At 42.2% G+C, this 23,776-nt stretch overlaps 1 protein-coding gene across 1 annotated transcript in view; it reads right to left on the bottom strand.

Moving 5' to 3' along the window:
- The window catches only part of ANKFN1 (ankyrin repeat and fibronectin type III domain containing 1), a 214,022-nt gene that overhangs the window by 96,138 nt on the left and 94,108 nt on the right, over window positions 1-23,776 (bottom strand). Inside the window, exons 9-11 of the mRNA XM_068126490.2 lie at window positions 3,515-3,614; window positions 3,279-3,411; window positions 3,009-3,125 (exon numbers count right to left, since the gene is read on the bottom strand). Coding sequence (XP_067982591.2) covers window positions 3,009-3,125; window positions 3,279-3,411; window positions 3,515-3,614 — 350 coding nt within the window. The remainder of the gene's footprint in view (window positions 1-3,008; window positions 3,126-3,278; window positions 3,412-3,514; window positions 3,615-23,776) is intronic.

The raw sequence follows: 23,776 nt of genomic DNA, 5'->3' as shown, positions 1-23,776 counted from the left end.
CGAACCCTTTTTGCCGCCTTTTAACGACAAACAGGGAATTACCAGTGAACTGGTACTCAATTAGCCGACCTCGGAAGGATGACAGGCTGAGTCAACCCCCCTGGCGTTAATTCAGCGATCGACCGGGATTCGAACCCAGGATCCTAGGATCCTAAGCCGGCACCCTAGCCGCTAGCCCAACACCAGGGTTTGATCTACTGAGTGTTGTTATTGTGAAATATTGCATTTAGTGGCCATATTTAGGCTGTGCTGAGACGAAACACACTTCCGCAGGCCAGGCTACCTCATGCTTCCACCTGATTACATTTTCTAAGCTTTGTCGGCTGCCTGAATGCACTTCTCAATATCTGTATCCACATTGTTGTCCACTGTGAGTGTCCTACCAATATATTTAGACAGTTTGATTAAAATGACTTAACAATCATTAACAATGTAGATTTGTAGGTTATTGTGGGGTTGCTGGGAGTCGCTGGTTTTTGTATTCTAGATGCAATCATATCAGTGTGAGGCAGCTACTATGACTGGGAGACAGTTTATTGAATGCTACTGAGATTGTAGGCAACTGAATGAAATGAATGAATGAATGATCGTTTTAAGGCCATTTTTCCCCATTAGAGCGGGGGTTGGCCTTGCAGGCCCCATGACAATCATGGTTCCCTGTTTGAGGCAATGTTTTTATGGAACCTATGTTGATTCCTGATGGAACCGTTAGTTGCCTCTTACACGATGTGCAGGGATACGGTGTACCAATTCTAAATCGAGGTACACACCGGGATCATTCATCCCAGCAAGCTGGTACTCAATTTGCCGACCTCGGAAGGATGACAGGCTGAGTCAACCCCCCTGGCGTTAATTCAGCGATCGACCGGGATTCGAACCCAGGATCCTAGGATCCCAAGCCGGCACACTAACCGCTTCTCTAACCTTCGAGTTAGAATGATTTGTTGCTGTAAAGTTTGCCATTTGTTGCTGTAATGGATGCGAACTCTTGTACCGAGATGTGCTGATGCAGTCTGCCGTCCCGCTGTTTTGAAAGGTGTAAATAGTGTTGTTGAGTGTAAAATAAAAGTGTAAAAGAGACACCCTTTTTCACATTGTGGCAGATGCCAAAGGACTCAGGTACAGTACCTCCCACTGATATAATTCCAGTCATGCCAAGATGTAATTCATGGATCATCTTGACAAAAGTGCTCGATATTGGAGACGTATTATTAAGTTCTAGAGAGGTTGATCTGTTAATTGTGCCAAAAGCTTTAGTGAAATCAATGAAGGCAACGTGGAGCCATTGTCACTGCTCAATTGGCTTTTTTTCAGCTTCCGCAGGGTGAAAATCATATCTGCTCTTGAGTATGAGGCTTTATGGCTTTCTGAAAGAATATTTTCAGCCACTTTTTGCCAGCCCATAAGGAGGATTTTTGCTAGGATCTTGGCTGTAACAGAAAGCACAACGTCCCAACGGCAATTCCCTTTTTCACTTTCCATATACCCCCTTTTATATTTATGTAGGTTTCTTTATGTAGTTGGAAAGTATACGGGCATCCTTGAATTGTTGTGGAAACCAGCCTCCCAACAGGTTACATCAAATTATAGGTACTGTTTCCATAGGGTTTCACCGCCGTAAGTCCCATAATGATAGATTGCTGCTGGTATTCCAGTAAAGCCAGGAGCTTTTCCATTCTTGGTTGACTTAATAGCAGTCACAAGTTCTTCCATTGTTAGCGGAGAGGCGAACTCATCCATGACTGGCAGTTGCTCAATGGCATCAAGTACTGAGTCAATAGCTGTTGATGGATCGTTTAACACTTCAGAGTTCACTCCTTCCATCCAGCCAATATCTGACTTTTTCTGTGGGAATTTATTTATTTATTTAGTTTGGAATGATTTTTCACTGCTGTGAGATTGTGATTGGGGATCCCACAAGGGATCTTCATGGGCCATATATCTGCTTGGATGCAGCGAAGAAGCTTTAAGTTTAGTTCAGATCATTTTAATATGTCGCTTGGTCATTTTGTTCCACCATGCATCTTTCATCTCGTGTAGTTTTTTTTCCTGGAGCTTTGATTTCATGGATAGATAGAATTCTTCATGACTTCTGGTTCTGTGGGATTTTAGAACTTCATGCACTTTTCACCTCCGCTCAGATATTGAAAGGATTTGCTCATAATCTTCGTCAAACCAGTCGGTATGGCATTTTTCTCCAAACAATAGAGTGTTATAGCTACAGTCTCAAAAAATATTTTCTGAAGGCATTCCCATTGATCATTGATATTTTCCCTCGTGTTGGACTCAAAACATGTGATATATTGCCTGCAATGCTGCATGACCCCTAACAGTGTATGAGTCATGAAATTGTGCTTTAAGTTTTCAACTACAGATGTTGTTGTTGTTGTTGTTGTTGTTACCTCCGCCACCAAAGGTGGATGTAGGTTATGTTTTCACCCCTGTCTGTTTGTCTGTCCGTTTGTTTGTTTGTGAACAAAATATCTCAAAAAGTTGTGGACGGATTCGGACGAAATTTTGCAGACATGTAGCGTATGTCACAATGACGAAATGATTAGATTTTGGTGAAGATCTGAATATGGATTCGGATATGAGAATATTTTTAATTTTTTCAATGATTCTTGACCATTGAGTGATATGGCCAACCAGGCGGAGGTATGCTCCCTGTCGTTCTAGAGTGCCGTTCTGGTTTCATATGCAGCCTGTGGCTGCTGGTTGCATCATTTTTCTGGAAGTGCGTTTGTGCTGCTGATGCAGTGCTGCCTAACCCTAACAGTGCCCCAATTACCATTGAGCTGGTACTCAATTTGCCGCCGACCTCATAAGGATGACAGGCTGAGCCAACCCCCCTGGTGTTAAAATTCAATGATTAACCGGAATCTAGGATCCCAAGCCAGCACCCTAACTGTTAAGCCAACACCAGGCTACCAACTCGCATGATGTCAAGGACTTTGTACTTGCAAATTATACCGGTCTGACGATTCCTGAAAAGAACATTCCGGTCTGACCTGCATGTGTGAGACAGCAAGAAGAAGCTTTTGTCGTGCTTGTAAGGCAGAGGAGGCGGAAAAGGGCAATGCCGTTGCCTGGCGGACCTCACGAGCCTCACTCCACATGCACGACAGCTGTTGGACAACAGGAATAGATATTAAATAACGGTGAGTAAAACTGCTTAAGGTAGCATCGGAATTAAAGTGCAATTGTAAAATACAAAAACGATAGAGATAATATGAATTAAATAAGGTTATAATACAATCACATCTATGGAAAATAGAGACCTTGCAAAACCAAAGGAAGTCTTGCATGAGTGATGTTGAGAATGAGTCATCAATCTCTACGACAGGAATCTGCTCTTCATGCGTGACAAGAATGCTGTCACCTTGGTAGAACACAGTCGCCAGGTAGAGGGCCCTGTAACATGGATGGTGTTTGGGTATTACACATCATTCAGAAAAAAAAAAAAGAGTTCATTCAAAATTCAAGAGTCTAAGATCAGGTGAATTGTCGTGGCAACCTTTTCAAATTCTTCACAAACTTGCTTGTCGATTGGAAGAGGTGCCGCAGACTTCTCGAAACTGAAGGCTTACGGCTTGGGCCCTGCATCTTTATCATGTCTGATTTTCAACACAGAAAAACAAGTTGGTGTACAATTGAGAATAAAGGTCTGAATGCTCCTGAAAAACGAATGAATGACAAATACTTGTCAAAATAAACAAGATAAATAGGAAAAGATGGCAACACAAACATATAGTAACAGATATAAAGGAGCAATAGAAATAAAAAGCAACATAAAGAAACATTATCACAATAAAACTCGATGATAACTCTTTTCTAACTGGTCCAATATTACTTCTGCAGCCCTCTCTGCCCTCTGCAATTCCGAGACTTTGAACCGAATCTCAAGGATCGAGTCTCGATTCACAATTGTTTTTTAATCCATAGAACATTAGTAAATGATCTGGCAGGATTGATTAGAGGTAGTATAACCTGTCTAGTCTGGGTTTGATTCTCCACCTGACTATAAATGGTCACCCTGGCACTTTGTAGGCCAGGTTATGCGCAAGCCAGGTGATGCATAGTGTGTGCTGTCCTTTTGGGGGACGTTCCTTTACTCCGATGAAGGGTTAACGCCTGAAACGTCAGCTTCTCCTTCCTTCCCATGGTGGTCATCATACCTCAATAAAAGATCTGTTGATTTGACCATTTGAATTATCTAGTTTGGATTTGATTCTCGGCCTATTAACTATCTATCATCTTAGATTCACAGGCAGAATGTTATATCAATGAGTGCACTGTCCCTCAAAATGGACGTTAAGCAGAGAACTCATCTGTTACCATTAGCTTGTGGACATTAAAGATCCCACATTGTTTTCGACGAAGAGTAGGTGAGTTTACTACAGGACCCTGCACAAAGTACAAATTCCTGCCATGACTACGCCTACAGTCATGCAATGAAGCCTGCTTTGTGAGGTTCTCAGCAGACCCGGAACATGACCACGGATGAAAGGTTGCCTCACTACCCAGATAATTGGCTGCCCGAGGTGGACAGCTTGGTCATGGGTCTGGTAATAAGTGTACTTGTGAGTGACAGTCTGAGCGAGTGAGGGTATGAGCAATTGAGAGAGAGCGAGAGAGACTGACTTTTGAAGCTCTTTTATTATAAAGGTAAGAAAACCACACAAGTCATGCAAATAATAAAGTCACCACAATTCCAAACATGTGCAGCCAAACAACAACAATAAAAACACCCAACACTAAAATAAAAACTTAACAAACAGTTATCAAGTTTACAAAACCCACCCTTTGCACACCATTTTTCCACAAAGGTTTGCAAATCATCTTTCATTTGGCAAAAAGAAAATTCCAAGCGTAACCTTGCCATGACCAGAGCCTTAAACACAATTACCACATCACATAAAATATCAGCATTTGCCAGGAGCTTTGCTTTTCTTGTTTTGTAGATTGCTAATTTTCCAATAGAAATTAAGAAATTAACAAGAGCAGTCTCAGAGCGTTTTTTGTAACTAAGTGGTATTCCAAAAATAAAAACACTTGTAGAAAAAGAAAAGTTCACACGATTCAAAAAAGTTGATAAAAAACCAAAGAAGGGAGAGAGTCTTGCACAATCTACATAAGCATGGAAAAGGTCTTCAGAAATCATACAAAAAGGGCATTCCACGGAATTATCCTCATTAAAACGATGTAATAAAACATTGGAGGGCAACACCATATGGGCGAGTCTCCAAGCAATATCACCAGTCCTTTTAACAATCGGTGAAACATACATTGCAGACCATTGCGGATGGGAGGGAGACCCAGAAGGCAGTTTCTCTTTCCATCGAGCCCCAAAAGAAACCGGCTGTAACGAGGGAAACCGGACTGAAATACACAAACGATACAGTCTCTTTTTATCCTTGCTGGAAAGTGGGGATGAGGATAACAAGACAGATGTTGTGGCGCTATCAGCCGGCAGGCTAGAGCTAGCACAGATCTGTGGTGGTGTATGGTGGTCACCAATGTTGGCGGTTGAGCTCAGGCCCAAGTGCCTAAAAACACACAGGATTTCCTGTAGGACCTTGGCTACGCTCCTCAAAGATCTGATGCCAGTTCTTACTTGAAGAAGTCCTGCGGAGAACCAACTGTTCCTGTTACAGTCACGAAGGTCCCGAGCCGTTTTCACGCCAGCACTCAAAAAACGTTGCACAAAAGCATGTGAGTGAGGAATAGCAGGAAAGAGGGCATTGTAGAAAAGGGGTTCCCGGAGGAACCTTTCACTGTTGTACGTCCCCATTTGCCGAGTTACTGAAATGGACCGCCAGACGTGCAAGACATCTTGGTAAAAGTCAGGGAGCAGCGAAGCATCGACATGTTGCAGCTCCATGAAAAAGAGTTCACAATTGTAGCCTAGCATGCCGGCTTGTTTTAATATACAGTTTGCAGTAGGATTTCCAGGGCAAAGCCTCCAGAAATATAAAACGACGAGCTGTAGAGACTTGGAAGGCCATCACCCGACAAAGAATGTCCACAAGCCCATGACCCCCTTCTGCCAGTGGAAGGCAAATAGTCTCTGGCTTTAGCCAGCGTTCGCCATCCCAAAAGAAGTCAAGTAAACATTTTTGGATTGACGACACCAACGTTGCAGGTGGCTGCAAGGCAATCATTTTATGCCATAAGAGAGGGGCCACCAGGTTGTTAATGACCAGGGCATGACCTCGGAAAGACAAGGTCGACAAAATTCCTCTCCATCTGTTTAATTTATTGCTAATTTTGTGGAGCAAACCATCCCAATTCCTTTTGACAAAACCTGGGGTTCCAAGATAAACACCGATGTATTTCACACCTTCTTTTCCCCATGTCAAATTCATAGGGAGAATTGGAAGGGCAGAAGGTGGCGTACCGCCGACCCAAACTGCTTTGCATTTCGACCAATTAATTTGCGTTGTACATGCTTGAGAGTAGACCTGTACACACTCAAATAGCAGAGCAATGTCATTACTGCTGCGGACAGCAACACATACATCATCAGCATAGGCCGAAATGATAACGGGATTTTCTGATGGAGTCACTGAAAATCCCATAAGAGAAGATCGTAAACGAATCAAAAGGGGCTCAATGTAGAGAGAGTACAAGATTCCAGATAAGGGACAACCTTGCCGAATTCCCCTCCCAATCCGCAAAGGGGAACAGAGACCATCATTGATTTTGATCAAGCTAAAAATGTGATTATACAATAAGGATACATAAGAAATAAAAGATGCCCCAAAACCGAATTGCTTTAAAATGTGAAACAAATACTCATGATTAACAGAGTCAAAAGCCTTTTCTTGGTCAATAAAAAAGAGACCGGTATGTTGTTGTTGAAATGCACACACATCCCACAGGTCTCGCACCAAAAAAATGTTATCGTGCATAGATCTGTGCATAACACAGTACGATTGATCCTGATGTATAACTGTGCTTAAAACAGTCTTTACACGGTTAGCTAGCGCTTTGGCAAAAATTTTGTAATCTGTGCAGAGAAGAGAAATTGGGTGCCAGTTTTGTATCAATTGCAGGTCGTTTTTCTTAGGGATAAGGCAAACAACTGCACGTCGACAATTAAGGGGTAACAATCCCTCACGCAGACTGTATAAAAACACTGAGTTAAAAGCAGGACCAAGCATGTCCCAAAAGGTTTTATAAAATTCAGCTGGTAACCCATCAAAACCAGGAGCCTTATGATCAGCAAGGTCATCTAGCGCAGTTTTAAGTTCACCGAGAGTAATGTTCTCATCCAAGACCTGCCGCTGATGCTCATCTATCTACGGTAAATTGGTCGTAATATTCTGCATTGCAGGCACATCATTAGGCTTAAAGGAAAACACACTCTCAAAGTAAGACCGAACAAAATGAACAATCTCCGTATTATCACTAAGAATATGCCCATCACTAGCCCGAAGACTAAGCATTTGCTGGCTCGCCTTGGTCGTCTTCTCAAACTTAAAGAAATCTTTACAACATGTGTCTGAAGACAGTAAACTATTCACTCTCAGCCTGACTAAGGCACCAATACCATTTTCTTGAATTAATTCCTTAAGCAGAGTTTGTTTTTCAAAGAGGAGTTGACACCGTCTTTCATCACTGAGGACCTCAGCACCTTCCTGCAATCGTAGAATTTCTTGTTTCAAGGCATCAATACATAATTGTTTACTTTGAGAGCAATTGTTGTTGTATTTCTGACAGAAAACACGGATCTGCGCTTTAGCAGAGTCCCACCACTGACAGAGATTTAGGAAACGATGTTGGAAATACACAACCTTGTCCCAAAAAACCACAAAGGATGATTTAAAGAAAGGATCGCTCAGAAGTGAGGTGTTAAAAGACCAATACAAGGTGCGGCGTTTGAAACGAGGAAAAGAAAACACCGTTTTACCAAAGAATGATCAGAGAAACCAGAAGGGACAATAGCCGTATATGTCACAAGATTGACAGCAGAGTTAGGAATATAAAATTTATCAAGACGAGCAAGTGAAAGATGATTTAGTAAAACCCGACACCAGCTAAATTGCTGCAGGTTTAGGTGTTGTTGCTGCCATACATCGTTGAGGTCATGCCGCGAAATTATATTGGAAAGAGGCCTGCTTGAAGCTGGATGTGGCTCTGCACTGTTCCTATCTAAAGTTGGGTTTAAAGTGCAGTTAAAGTCACCCCCTAAGCACAACAACGTATCAGAAGAGAGGTGTCTCAGGAAATTAAAGGACTGATTAAAAAAAGTTCCTCTATCTGTACTATCGCTTGGAGCATAGACGTTAACAAACATAAATCGTTGCTGATTGTATTCAAACTCTACAGAGGCTAGATAGCCTGGTACGATTTCCTTAAAGATGGGGGGCGGGGGAGACAGACAAACGTGAACTGACAAAAAAAGCAATACCGCACTCACAGAATCTGTATTACTAAAAAACCAAGTGCCAATCAGCTGTTGCTGCCAATCAGCCATGCAATCTGCAGTGGCACGAGTTTCTTGCAATAAAAGTACATCAATCTTTTCCCTCCTGGCTAATTGCACAGTTTGGGACCTACGCAGCTGACTGCGCCCACCATTAATGTTCAAGCTTGCTATGTTCATAAAAACATAGGCAGCAACACAGCCATTACAGGTTTAATTCTTTCCGTGCTGTGACAAGGTACCTCTTCAGTCTTTTCAGTGATTGATCAGAAATATGAAGGGCCGCAGATTGTTGTACAACTTCCTGAGCCCCACTAATGAAGGCGTGAGTGTCAACGAAGAAATCAGAAATTTTCACGTGCTTTTTATGGTAAGTTTTTTGTAGGAAATCCACGATTTCAGCAGGAGGGACAGAGTCTCCAGAGACATGCTCCGATGAGAAGTCGGCCTCACCATCACTCAGTGAGGCAACGGAAGAACTCCCATCAGTCACAATCATTGCATTGAGAGTCCATTGCTGAAGCAACGGGCTCATCAATGCGACAACCTGAGACTTCAGCACTATCACCCTGCTGCCCATGAGCTTGACAAGGCACAGTTGCCTCAATGGAGGATTCGATCACAGACGGATCACTAGTTCCTTCACACTCACCACTCCCCACAGAGGGAGGGGTGGCACAATCAACGCAAGCTTCAGCAGGGGACACACATGGAGGCTCAACCTCACATGGAGGTTTACCCTCAGCACACCGGAGAGACTCAGGTGCTGTCTGGCCAACACATACATTTTCAGCATTTATCACATTACCCTCAGAGTATTCTGAAGGCAGAGGAGGCTGAGGGATTACCTCAACTGGAGGCAACTGCTGAGGAGGAGGTCACGCTCCACCATAACCTTCACTAACCACTTGAGCGAAGGTTAGAGGACCGGCCAAGACCTTATTATCAGGCTCGTTGAGGTCGCTAGAAGGTGGGAGGGTTCTTTTCCTGGTTCTCTGTTTGTCTACAATGGGGTCTGCATCAGCACCATCCATATTGTTTACATCATCGACAACGATCTCAGTATAGCCCTGCTGTTCATCACCATTCAGGCTAGTGACTCTATCTGTGGACTTTTTCGGGCACGAGTCTTTTAAATGACCATATTGACCACACTCAAAACAAACTGGAGACTCTGTGGAGACAAAGACCCGATAAGTGTGACCTTCGACCTTGAAGGGCAATACCGCATTTAAAGAGGGAAAATCATATAAACAAAACGACGAAAGGACATGACGTGTTTTAAACGGTTATTTTTTCCCTCGTACAGGAACCGTAGTAACTGAAGAGACGACAGAACCAAGTTTGTTTAGTTCAGTAACCAGGTCTTTGTTCGGAACGGAGGAGCGTTAGAGAGAGAAATCCGAACTGCCGGCGTGTCGAGTGGACATACCTGAACAAACACGTCGGGAGCAAAGAATAGCCCGTGCTCGACTATTTGAGCAACCATGGGCACTGTGGAAACAAAGATTACCACGCGTTTATTCATGCGAGAAGCCGCTTTTACATTATCCAAACCGATTATCTCTCCGACCGCAAGGATAATGGCCTCGACATCGATTCCCGACGGAGGTGAGCAAACTAACCCATGCTTCCGGGTTAGCGCTTCAACCTTCAAGAGACGTGTAACGAGAGCTATCCGCCATCGTTTGCACGTTTAAACAAAGGATAAATGTATAAAGGGTTAATGAAGCCAAAAAGCTCCAGTAAACAAACGAAAAATAAAAATATTTACGAAAAAAGAAACGGAAAGAAGCATTATGATTTGTAACACGAAGCGAAAAAACCGAAGAGGGAACCGCCCTAAGGGGGAACCTTTACCGGTTTCACGACGTGTGCTCTCTCACTCTCAAGAGGGGGGGAGGGATGATGATGATAACGTGGAAGGGTGGATACACAAAAGACGGCACAAGGGTGAGAAGAGGTAAGGGGAGGATAAAGATACAAATCACGAGCACGGAGCAACGATGACAAAACACGAGCAGACGCCATGACACCGCACCCAACGCACCGACAGCCGGCGACACACACACACACACACACACACACACACACACACACACACACACACACACACACACACACACACACACACACACACACACAAAAGAAAAGAGAGAGAGAGATGGAAAAGAGAAAAGGAAAGAAGAGGAGGGCGATGGAGAAAAGAAGAGGAGAGAGAGGGGGAGATGGAGAAGAGAATAGAAGAGGAGAGAGAGATAGAGAAGAGAAAATAAGACGAGAGAGAGGTATAGAGAAGAGAAAAGAAGAGGAGAGAGATGGAGAAGAGAAAAGAAGAGGAGAGAGAGGGAGGTTGAGAAGAGAAAAGAAGAGGAGAGAGATGGAGATTGAGAAGAGAAAAGAAAAGAAGAGGACAGAGAGTGAGATGGAGAAGAGAAAAGAAGAGGAGGGAGATGGAGAAGAGAAAAGAGGAGGAGGGAGATGGAGAAGAGAAAAGAAGAGGAGAAAGAGGGAGATGGAGAAGAGAAAAGAAGAGGAGAGAGAGGGAGATGGAGAAGAGAAAAGAAGAGGAGAGAGAGGGAGTTGAGAAGAGAAAAGAGGAGGAGAGAGAGGGAGATGGAGAAAAGAAAATAAGAGGAGAGAGAGGGAGATGGAGAAGAGAAAAGAAGAGGAGAGAGAGGGAGGTTGAGAAGAGAAAAGAAGAGGAGAGAGATGGAGATTGAGAAGAGAAAAGAAAAGAAGAGGACAGAGAGTGAGATGGAGAAGAGAAAAGAAGAGGAGGGAGATGGAGAAGAGAAAAGAAGAGGAGAAAGAGGGAGATGGAGAAGAGAAAAGAAGAGAGAGGGGGAGATGGAGAAGAGAAAAGAAGAGGAGAGAGAGAGATGGAGAAGAGAAGAGAAAAGAAGAGGAGGGAGATGGAGAAGAGAAAAGAAGAGGAGAGAGAGGGAGATGGAGAAGAGAAAAGAAGAGGAGAGAGATGGAGAACAGAAAAGAAGAGGAGAGAGAGAGATGGAGAAGAGAAAAGAAGAGGAGAGAGAGAGAGAGATGGAGAAGAGAAAAGAAGAGGAGAGAGAGGGAGATGGAGAAGAGAAAGGAATAGGAGAGAGAGGGAGATGAAGAAGAGAAAGGAAGAGGAGAGAGAGGGAGAAGAGAAAAGAAGAGGAGAGAGAGGGAGAAGAGAAAGGAAGAGGAGAGAGAGGGAGATGGAGAAGAGAAAAGAAGAGGAGAGAGATGGAGAAGAGAAAAGAAGAGGAGAGAGATGGAGAAGAGAAAAGAAGAGGAGAGAGATGGAGAAGAGAAAGGAAGAGGAGAGAGATGGAGAAGAGAAAAGAAGAGGAGAGAGAGGGAGATTGAAAAGAGAAAAGAAAAGAAGAGGAGAGAGTGAGATGGAGAAGAGAAAAGAAGAGGAGGGAGATGGAGAAGAGAAAAGAAGAGGAGAAAGAGGGAGATGGAGAAGAGAAAAGAAGAGGAGAGAGATGGAGAAGAGAAAAGAAGAGGACAGAGAGAGATGGAGAAGAGAAGAGAAAAGAAGAGGAGAGAGAGGGAGATTGAGAAGAGAAAAGAAAAGAAGAGGAGAGAGAGTGAGATGGAGAAGAGAAAAGAAGAGGAGAGAGGGAGATTGAGAAGAGAAAAGAAAAGAAGAGGAGAGAGAGTGAGATGGAGAAGAGAAAAGAAGAGGAGGGAGATGGAGAAGAGAAAAGAAGAGGAGAGAGATGGAGAAGAGAAAAGAAGAGGAGGGAGATGGAGAAGAGAAAAGAAGAGGAGAGAGAGAGATGGAGAAGAGAAGAGAAAAGAAGAGGAGAGATAGGGAGATTGAGAAGAGAAAAGAAAAGAAGAGGAGAGAGAGTGAGATGGAGAAGAGAAAAGAAGAGGAGAGAGAGGGAGATTGAGAAGAGAAAAGAAAAGAAGAGGAGAGAGAGTGAGATGGAGAAGAGAAAAGAAGAGGAGGGAGATGGAGAAGAGAAAAGAAGAGGAGGGAGATGGAGAAGAGAAAAGAAGAGGAGAAAGAGGGAGATGGAGAAGAGAAAAGAAGAGGAGAGAGATGGAGAAGAGAAAAGAAGAGGAGAGAGAGGGAGATGGAGAAGAGAAAGGAATAGGAGAGAGAGGGAGATGAAGAAGAGAAAGGAAGAGGAGAGAGAGAGAGATGAAGAAGAGAAAAGAAGAGGAGAGAGAGGGAGAAGAGAAAGGAAGAGGAGAGAGAGGGAGATGGAGAAGAGAAAAGAAGAGGAGAGAGAGGGAGAAGAGAAAAGAAGAGGAGAGAGATGGAGAAGAGAAAAGAAGAGGAGAGAGATGGAGAAGAGAAAGGAAGAGGAGAGAGATGGAGAAGAGAAAAGAAGAAAGAGAGTAGAACATGAGACATATGGCTAATCCCTAGTCCCACGGGACTTTATATAGAGAGAAATCAATATAAACATGCTCACGGAAAAGCTTGTATTGAGAATGATAAAATTAAGCAAATTATCATAACACTCAAATCGCAGTAGTCAAATTGGAATGCACAACAAAACTGCCACAACAATAAAATGGAAAACCATAACGAGGTTAAAGAGGGAACCCCATTACAATGGCATAAGAGAGTAAATATTCAGTATATAAAGAACAAGCAAATAGAGTAGACATGACAGGAGATAAGAAAACAGAAAGTAATATACAGCAGTGAAACGATCATTGTGCATTGAGAAAAAAGAATACAGCAACTCCAGTGTGCACGGGGGTTGGGAGGGTGGATGGAGGTTTGTGATGTAGAACATGATAAAACTGGAACGGCGAGAGCGCAAACCTCCGCCAGGCTGAACATTTTGTTCTCTATCCCACTGATAGGCCGGATCTGGATTCGGACCTGAACCAAAATCTAATCGGCTTGTTCTCGTCACCCAGCCAACTCATTCCCCAAGGTTTAAGTCATAACTCGTCCATAACCTTTTGAGATATCCTTCTGTATGTCGGTTTTGGCCCTATCTTCCAATGGTGAAGAATCACTTAATACATTCTACGAGTCGGATCCGGATCTAGATCTTTACCAAAGTTGAACCAATTATTCCTTGTCATTTACCCAACTCATCCAAGTTTAATCCAAATCCATGCATAACGTTTTGAGATATTCTGCTATATATCGTTTTTAGCCCTATTTCCCAATGGTGAAGAATCACTTAAAATTAAATAATACTCTTATCCGAATCGATATTCAGATCTCCACCAAAATCGAATCGATTAGTCCTTGTCAGACACCCAACCTGTCCACCAAATTTCGTCTGAATCCATCCACAACTTTTTGAGATATCTCGTTCACAAACGGACAGACAGACGGACAGACAAACAGACAGACAGACAAACAGACAGGGGTGAAAACATAACCTCCATCCACCCTCGATGGCGGAGGTAATCACAACTCTGCATCGGCCACTGCTCTCCACATTCACCACGCTCACCCCTTCCACCACTAGGGAGGTAAGTAATGTGGTTGGTATGGAGAGGCAGAAGCACAGCGATGACAAACAATAAAAATTTAGGATGATAACTGGATTCATTATACCTTAAATTGAATGATTCCTCAAACTCACACAGGCAAGTGAGAGAACAGCACCAAATTACACAGATACGTTGATCGGAGATTAGTCAGTGCAAGCAATGAACAGAACCACCTTTAGAGGCCATTTTCCCCCAGAGAGCAGGGGTTGGCCTTTTTCGGGCACCGTGGTCCCCTTTTTGAAGCAATGTTTTATGGCCGGATGCCCTTCTTGCCGCCAACCCTGTTAGTCACCTCTTGCGACACACAGGGAATTACCAGTGAACTGGTACTCAATTTGCCGACCTCGGAAGGATGACAGGCTGAGTCAACCGCCCTGGTGTTAATTCAGCGATCGACCGGGATTCGAACCCAAGATCCTAGGATCCCAAGCCGGCACCCTAACCGCTAAGCCAACACCAGGCTTCCAAAAAATGAACAGCTTGTAAATTATTTTTTAGATACTCAACTTATAAATGACCATTTTTCTCACAAGGTGAAATATGTTAAAATAAGTGATCCTTCACTCAGAAACAACTAGAACGTCATTCGGTAGAGCGCATATCTCCACCAGGCTGAACAGTTTACGTTTTGTATCCCAATGATAGGCCGGATCTGGCGCCACATCTGAACTAAAATTGAATCGGCTTGTTCTTGTCACCTACACAACTCACCCACCAACATTTGTCATATGTCATCCACAACTTTTTGAAATATCATGATACGTGTAATGAAATTGTGCCTAAGTTGAACCCAGGTGTTATGCGGCCTCTGTCCACTGTGTGGCAGTTATAAGAACTCAGACAGACAGCGCTACGATCATTCCTGTGACATTTATCGTGTGTAATGTTGTGCATACTAAGATGGTGCGTATTACTCCTTCGTTCCAGGCTTGCTTGTGCTAGTTGCAAATCCATTACTGGTTCCTATGAATGCTGAATATTGATATGTTGCTTGTTGGTTTTCTTACAGGTATTGCTAGAGATCAATTCAGAATTAAACTCACGATCTGAGACAATGTTGTAACTCTGGTTTTTACAACAATACGTATCGTTTTTGGCTCTATCACTTAATGGTGAAGAATCACTTAAGAGTTTAAAAAAATTCTCATACCCGGATCCAGATCCGATATTAACCAAGATCAAATTGATTCGTCCTTGTCACACACCCAACCAGTCCACCAAGTTTCGTCCAAATCCATCCATAACCTTTTGAGATATCGATACCAAGATACCAAGACTGAGATATCGATACCAACACCTGAGATAACGTTTTGAGATGTTAATTTAGCCTCATCTCTCAATGGTGAAGAATCACTTTTAAAATTCTTGGATCCGGATCCAGATCTTCACCAAAATCGAATCATTTCGTCCTTGTCTCACACCTAACCTCTCCACCAATTTTTTTCAGAATCCAGTCACAACGTGTTAAGATATCGTGTTCACAGACAGAAAAACAGACAGACAGACAAACAGACAGAGGTGAAAACATAACCCCAGTCCACCTTCAGTGGCGAGGTAATAACACCCCTCGTTCAGTCTGTGAAGGTCACCATGAATTAGATATAGTTGCAATAAGTTCAACTCAGCAATATAACGAGGAGAGTTGTGGTTATATTTGAATGCATTTGAGATTGACCCAATGTCATAGATATCGTAATTATTTCCCACTAGCAGGGTACCCTTCACTGATGGGGGGTCGTAGATGTCTCACCTGAAATTAGCAAGTTCTTATGGAGTGTGTGTTGGTTGAAATGGGAATTTAGTGTAAATATTCAGCGAGCTGATATCGCAATGTGCGGAGCTGGTAACCACGACAACCCCGTTCCATTCTACCAGCTAAGATTTCTAATCTGTGCTTCGGTACTTCCGAAGTACTGCTTGGTATTGAGGGTGATATGAAAGTTTGGCAGAGAAACTGATTTAGGCACGTCTTTGGCCTACCGCCTGAAGGAAGATAACCGAAGTTCTTTCTATACCAACCGACCACCTCCAGGCACCTATCCCTCTCCATATCGCTTCTTCAACCACCGACCTTCCCCCTCTCTCTATACTCCCCAAGGCTTTGCCTTCAGCAATTTCCATTCGGTATTTCTCAACATTTCATTCTGATTTCCCATTTGATAATCCTTAGATCAGTAGTTTCAATTTCACTTTTCAACATCAGTTTTGCTTTGAGATATTAGTTCTGATTTGTCATTGCAACTTGTGATGCAACATGAATAGTGCACAAAAGGTCATCAAAACCAATTCTTTGGGGGAATTTGTTTTGATTTTCGAAGGGGTCTAAATTGTTTTAAGGGTCTTATGGGGAATAAAGGGGTCTAAAGTGTTTAACGATTCTAAGGCTCTTAAAAGGGTACAATGGGGTCTAAATGGATCTAAGGGAAAAAGAGCAAAAGGAGTCTAAAGTGTCCAAAGGGTCTTAAATTGCCCAAAGGGTCTGAAAAGTGTCGAAGAAGGTGTTTATGTCTCAAAAGGATCGAAATGGGTGTGAAGTGGTCTAAAGCATTTTAACAGGGTCTAAATGGGTGTGAAGTGGTTTAAAGCATTTTAACAGGGTCTAAATGGGTGTGAAGTGGTCTAAAGCATTTTAACATGGTCTAAATGGGTGTGAAGTGGTCTAAAGCATTTTAACATGGTCTCAATGGGTGTGAAGTGGTCTAAAGCATTTTAACAGGGTCTAAATGGGTGTGAAGTGGTCTAAAGCATTTTAACATGGTCTAAATGGGTGTGAAGTGGTCTAAAGCATTTTAACAGGGTCTAAATGGGTGTGAAGTGGTCTAAAGCATTTTAACAGGGTCTAAATGGGTGTGAAGTGGTCTAAAGCATTTTAACAGGGTCTAAATGGGTGTGAAGTAGTCTAAAACAATTGAACAGGGTCTAAATGGGTATGAAGGGGTCTAAAGTGTGTAAAGGTCTCAGGGATGCAGAGTTTAAGGGTAACTAAAGGGTGTAAAGGATTAACACTGCAGTAAAGACATTGCCTTGGGTTCATAAAGGAAATCAACTCGGGAGTGTAACATGGTAATAACTGGCCAAATGACCTCTTCATGACCGTTTAAAACCCCTATTCAGATACATCTTGATTAAAAATCTGATCTGGTTTTTCTGATCTAAAAACCTGGCTGACCTGACTTTAATTTAATGTATTTGTTTAATCTACACGACTTGCAATTTTCAAACTACAGCCTATGGGAACTTATAACGGCCTAAGTTAAAAAACGTACCAATTGTCCCGATCACCCAAAATCATCACAACTTAATGAAATGACATATTCAAAATCTGTTTTGTTGTCACGCAATCAAAACACGGTCTCTTCATGACTATATAGGTGTACAGATAAAAAAATAACTTGTTTTAAACTGTATATTTAGAGGGTGTATATAAGGAGGTGTATGTTTTTTGAAGTTAGCTAACATGGTAACCTTTTTTCTACAAATTATTTTTTCACCCTTGAGAGTTATGTCATTAGATGAGCATTAAATCCACATCTTTAAATCGATGTTTTGTTTTTTTTGTTTGCACTATTTTCAGTTTTTGAATGATTAGCACATTTGAAAGGTCACGTGACTTCCTCTTTGTTGATCTTACTGATCATAGTGACGTCTTAACAGTTACTTTTCAAATCTGATGACATGTTTGACGATCGTAGGTCACCATCTCACCAATTATATCGGTATCCGGGTTGAAATCCAAAAACATTTGGGCTTTTTATAAAGCATTGTACATAAGGATCTACCCTCAGAGATTATGGTGACAGGTGGTGGATTGGGTATTTACAAGTTATGAATTGTGAGAAAGTAACTGTTTAAACCACCTATTTAGGTGCACCGTGGTAGAAAAATGTTATCCGACAAAGTTTTGTGGTGATTAACCTTGGGAGCCCAGAGGAGTAGGGTCACAAACAAACAAACAACATTTTCCCAAACAAACAACACACACACACACACACACATATATATATATATATATATATTGCAGCTCAGTTGGGCAAATATTTCAAATAAGTCACAGATGGGATCTTCACGAGGCATGATGATCCACACTTAAGCTGGTCAAACAATGAGGGCATTTGCCCATGAAACTCACAGGTGATTATCTTGGAGGGGAAGAACATAACTGCATGACCTTCAGCAGTGAAACAAACATGCATTTTGCACGTGCAAATGTAAAAACGTGTAAATCACGTGTAAATGTAAAAACACATGTAAATCAAAGGCATTTTCCACGAGAATGTCAAACACAATGACAATATTCCTGTGTGTTTACTTCTGGTGCATAACATTACATACAAAAAGTAAATTTACCTCTTTTTCATGGTTGGAAGTGAAGAACTCTACTAAACTGCATGACTCATCTGGACTTGACAGGGCATCTATTGTGCATAAAGTCCTCATGGGTATTGTCAGGAACACAGATGTAATGTTCATGGCTTCTGGTAAATTGCGATACATTTTCGTACAGCTGAGTGTACAATATTTGACTCGGCATCAGTTACAGGACACCATTCAGAGGGGAATGCTATGTGGATGAGGTGAGCCCAAGGTAACTCTTGGGAAAAGCCCCAGAAACACTGAGCCAAATCCCCTGGGATTTCGTAGGAAATGAAAACCTCAGTGTATGGCCGGCTTTATACTCAACTCATAAGAGAAGTTTGTAAAACAGCCACATTAGCTGTTTAGCCCCTTCAAAACTAGATGGATGCAAATGGTGGAGCCCCTTCTTTGCTAGAAGTGAAAATAATGGCGAGATTTGACTTTCTGCTCCAAAACAGGTTTTAAAAAGTTGCAAATGTGGAAGGCAAGATGGCAAAAACAAAAGAAAAATTTAACAACAATTTTTGGGATGAAAGTGCAAAATGTTATTCTTATATTGTTTGCTAGTGGGATGTGAGAAATCATTGCGTTGATCTGGGGCTGAAGGTGCCTTATTGTCCCCCGTCGCACCGCGGAGCGAAAGGGGGACTATGGTTTTACCCTCCGTCCGTGTGTGCGTCCGTGCGTGCTTCCGTCCGTCCGTGCGTGCGTGCGTACCCTTGTGAGCGGAATATCTTGAAAAATAAGCAAAGTACCAACTTCTAATCTGGTGTGTGGGTGTATCTCGGCATAAGGAAGAACGCTATTGAAAATTGGGTCGCCACGTCAAAATCCAAGATGGCCGCCACCATATATGTCTGAACCTTGTGAGCAGAATATCGTGAAAAATAAGCGAAGTACCAACTTCTAATCTGGTGTGTTGGTGTATCTCGGCATAAGGAAGAACGCTATTGCAAATTCGGTCGCCACGTCAAAATCCAAGATGGCCGCCACCATATATGTCTGAACCTTGTGAGCGGAATATCTTGAAAAATAAACGAACTACTAACTTCAAATCTGGTGTGTGGGTGTGTCTCCAACCCACTCGCAAACATTATCGACTCTTCCATGTTTTCTGCGTCTCCACTTTGTCAACTCACATCACTTCACCGACGGGGGACCTAGGCGTAACGCTTGTTAAAGAGTGTATCACCAAACATCTACTATCGTTAAAACATCATTAAATGTTTAACTCTGAAGCCAGATATTACCAGAAGCCATCTCTCATTCTTTTTATGACTCTGCAGACAATTGTGCAAAAGTTAAAGAAGGAATTGTGAAAGTAAAATTTAGTAAGGTAAAGGAAACTTTTTTTTTATAATTCAAGAAAACTGTAATGCACAATCATACCTTATACTATAACTACCATTACCACTGAAGGGGGACGGAGGTTATGTTTTCATCCCTGTCTGTCTCTATCTGTGATCAGGTTATCTCAAAAAGTTATGGACGCATTCGGACGAAGCTTGGTGGAGATGATGGGTGCGTGACAAGGAAGAATTGATTCGATTTTGGGGAAGATCTGAATCCAGATGCGATCATTTTTCAAAGTAATTTTTCACCATTGAGAGATGGGGCCAAAACGATATATAGTCGATATCACAAAAAGTTATGACAAAACTATGCGGATGAGTTGGTTCGGTGACAAAACAAGACGATTCGATTTTGGTTCAGGTTGGGATTCATATCCGGTCTATCAGTGGATACAAAATGTAAACTGTTCAGCATGGTGGAGGTATGCTCTCGACCAAGTGCTGTTTTAGTTCAAGAAGTGTCTTTTTATTTGTTTGTGTGTTTACATGCTTGACTTCTTTGCACTCTTGCTCATGAACTGCTGGACAGAATGAGTTGAAATCTGGTGGTTGTACTCGTGGTGTGCATGGGAAGATTTTAGGGGGGAGGGGTAAGGGGGAAAATAATTAATAGTCCCAGGGGTTCGGGATGTGGAAGTGGGGAGCAATTCCATCTATGTGAGAGTGTATGTTATGATACAGCACTGATCCTGGTGGGAGGGGGGTATTACAAGTCATAAAAAAATACACAAATTCTGGGGAAATTAACTGATCTATAATTCTGGGTGAATTAAACTGGCCACAAGAATGGGTTCTTCGCTAGCAAGGTAAAATTGCTATAAGGTTACGAACACATTCAAAGCAGTTTGCTACCTCCATAGGAGGCTACAAAAAGGCAGAAAATCAGGCCTAGGTGATTTGTAATCTATTGCTTAAAGACATGCACTGTCGAGGTTTAAGAGTTATTTGTCTTAAACTCAATTTCAGTTGAGCTAGAAACACCAAAGAGATCGTTTAAAGCAGCCACCAATAGCTGAGACAATATATATATATACATATATATATATATATATATATATATATATATATATATATATATATATATATATATATATATAGATATACATATATGTATATATATATATACATACAGACATATACATATATATATATATATGTATATATATATATATATATATATATATATATCTATATATATCTATGTATATATATATATATATATATATATATATATTATATATATATATATATATATATATATATATATATATATATATATATATTGTTGCGGATATGAGGATTGTATTTTTTTATTGTGTGCTTTATTATTACTAGGGCATGCCCGTACTATATATAAGCTAGGACGTGCCCGTACGTGGGTGCCCGTTCCTTGCAAAAAAAAAAAAACTGCAAAAAAAAAAAAAACTGCAAAAAAAAAACAATGGTTTGGTCCATTCGCAACGACCACAGAACCCCCCCCCCCTCTATTTACATGAATGGTTTGGTCCATTCGCAAAGCCAAAGCGAACGACCACAGAACCCCCCCCCCCTCTATTTACATGAATGGTTTGGTCCATTCGCAAAGCCAAAGCGAACGACCACAGAACCCCCCCCCCCCCCTCTATTTACATGAATGGTTTGGTCCATTCGCAACGGCAAAGCGAACGGCGAACGGCTAAATCGCCATAGCTCGGTAAGTACTTGTCCGATTAATTTCAAACCTTGAAAAGGCACATCCTCGGGTCCCCAGCAATATACCTGGCAAGTTTCAAGTATATCGGACCGGTAGTTGTCGAGAAACAGCGGTCACAGACAAACGTACAGACGTACAGACGTACAGACGTACAAACGTACAAACATACAGAGATTACTGGAATTATAGATAGATTTATTGCTTTATTCTGAGCCCTCCTTGCTCCAGTGTGTATAAAGGTCAAAAGGGCGTCCCGGTAGTTAATTCCATAAAGCATACATTGAAGGACACTATAATATCCCTGTTCAGTAGTTTATTTCCTTATTATGTGTTTTAGGGTAAGGCTTTGTCTTCCATTAAAATGACACTCCATTGCACCAAGTGAGAAAGATAGATTCCCTTCATTCCCATTCCCAAAACCTCCATTTCCCCTTTCGTCATGGCCAAGCCAGTTTGTTACAGCTGCGGGTTGTTTTCGCCCCAAAGCTGCCATTGAACATGTGCTCGGGTTGGGGAAGAAAGGCGTGCCCGCCCGTCGTCATCAAGGGCGGAGCCAGAGGGTCGCGCGACCAACCATGGCCAAGGTGAGCACACCGATGGGCGTGTCCGAAAAGCCGGCGGCTTAATCGCCGGAGGCGCTATAAAGGCACGCGCGCAAGAGTGATGAGGGGCTGCGTAGAGAGGTCCATGACAAGAGAGGTCCATGACAAAAGAGAGGTCCATGACAAAAGAGAGGTCCATGACAAAGAGAGGTCCATGACAAAAGAGAGGTCCATGAGGAGAACTGAGTTGTGTGGTTTTGGTCAGAGTTGGTCGTCAGTGGTGGTCAGTGGTTGCGTTGAGTGGTTGCGTTGGTTGCGTTGAGTTGTCGGTGGAGAAAGAGTGGTTGGACCAAGAAAGAGAGAGGAGAGAACCCGTCACGCCAGACTCCCCACCAGCGCGTCGGCTCCACCAAGCAGCTCCGACCCGTGATCCCGCGCACACGACAGGATCGGTGGCATCAGCGGCCGTCGAGGTCCAGCCCGACGTCCCGTGCGGGATCAAGCTCCAGCCAGCTCCGTGCCGTCCTCCCCCTCCAGCCACACACCTCCTTCCAGCCAATCCACTCTGCAATTCCCCATTCGTGTACGTGAGTTTGTTCTGTTTGTTTTGTCCCTGGGAATAAATTAAGACTGCATAGGATAAGCTAGTAATTTTCACTGTGTCTCTAATACCTTCTGTATATTATTTTCTTATCTTTCCTTCTCCTTGGTTATTTTGAGCCTGTAAATAGTAAATAAATTTAGTAGTATTGCCAACCTTTTTTTGCCTTCATCTTCCTCTTCTTCACATCCGTGTCGTCTTTGTCTTTTCCCTCATTGAATAGCTGTGGCGCGATCTGGCCAACGTTCAGGGAATCGGGTGAATCGGGGAAACTGTTAGGTCGCGATGCCTCCGCTCAGCAAACATAACATCCTTAACCGCGGACCGTAACAATATATATATATATATATATATATATATATATATATATATATATATATATATAATATATATATATATATATATATATATATATATATATATATATATATATATATATATATATATATATATATATATATATATATATATATATACAGTATGAGTGTGTGTATACACACAGTAAGCTTGCACACACATACTTCATGATTTGTGCTTTAGAGTTTCAGCACGAGGAGCAATAAATTTGGATTATTTGCCTGTGCAGCATCTGCCATAAGCACTTGTTCTACAAATTAAAATGTACAAAAGAGGAGAATGCTGAAACATAGACCCCAGAAGACCCTTCATAATTCAACATGTCCCGATTTACATGGTCTTAACGCATGATATATTTGACACTAAATTAAATATCATTGAAGCACCCAAACAAGTACTCTGATGCAATTAGTTATTGGCCATGAACTCCTTGTGGATCATACCCTCCAGGAGTTGTAATTTTCTTATTACTTTTGTGGCAAGGATTTTGTGGCCTTTCTCATCGTTGGTCACCAAATACTTGAATTTTATCCAATAATTTTGCTTGGTGCAAATTTGGTTTTTGCATTCCCAGGTGTGCCCTAACCCGCATCTTCAATTCTTACTGTTCCAGCCAAAGAAAGGTATCGACTACTAAACACCATACAACAACTCAAAACAGTTTATCACCTTTCAGAACACGGTCGTGTTTTCTGGTACAGACCTGCACATTACTGTCACCTTAGTTGCCTCTCACAAGCCGAGGCACCCACACAGGCCCCGACCTGCGCCCGTCGACTCCGAAACACACACGGCCCCTGTCTGCCCCTGAACATGGGCCAGACAAGACCCGTGATTTGTTGGGTAAATATTATAAAGTTAGAATCAATGGAGTCAGTCTCAATTGCAAACTGCAGGCACCACTGAACTTAATGGTGAGAAGAGAGGAGGGTGCAGAGAGCTACGAATGAGAGATGCAGCTTTTTGAGAAAAGCAATA

The sequence above is a fragment of the Myxine glutinosa genome, chromosome 10 (genome assembly GCF_964187855.1).
Source record: "Myxine glutinosa chromosome 10, kmMyxGlut1.1, whole genome shotgun sequence".
Lineage (NCBI taxonomy): Eukaryota > Metazoa > Chordata > Myxini > Myxiniformes > Myxinidae > Myxine > Myxine glutinosa.
This window is presented reverse-complemented; position numbering and strand designations above follow the sequence as displayed.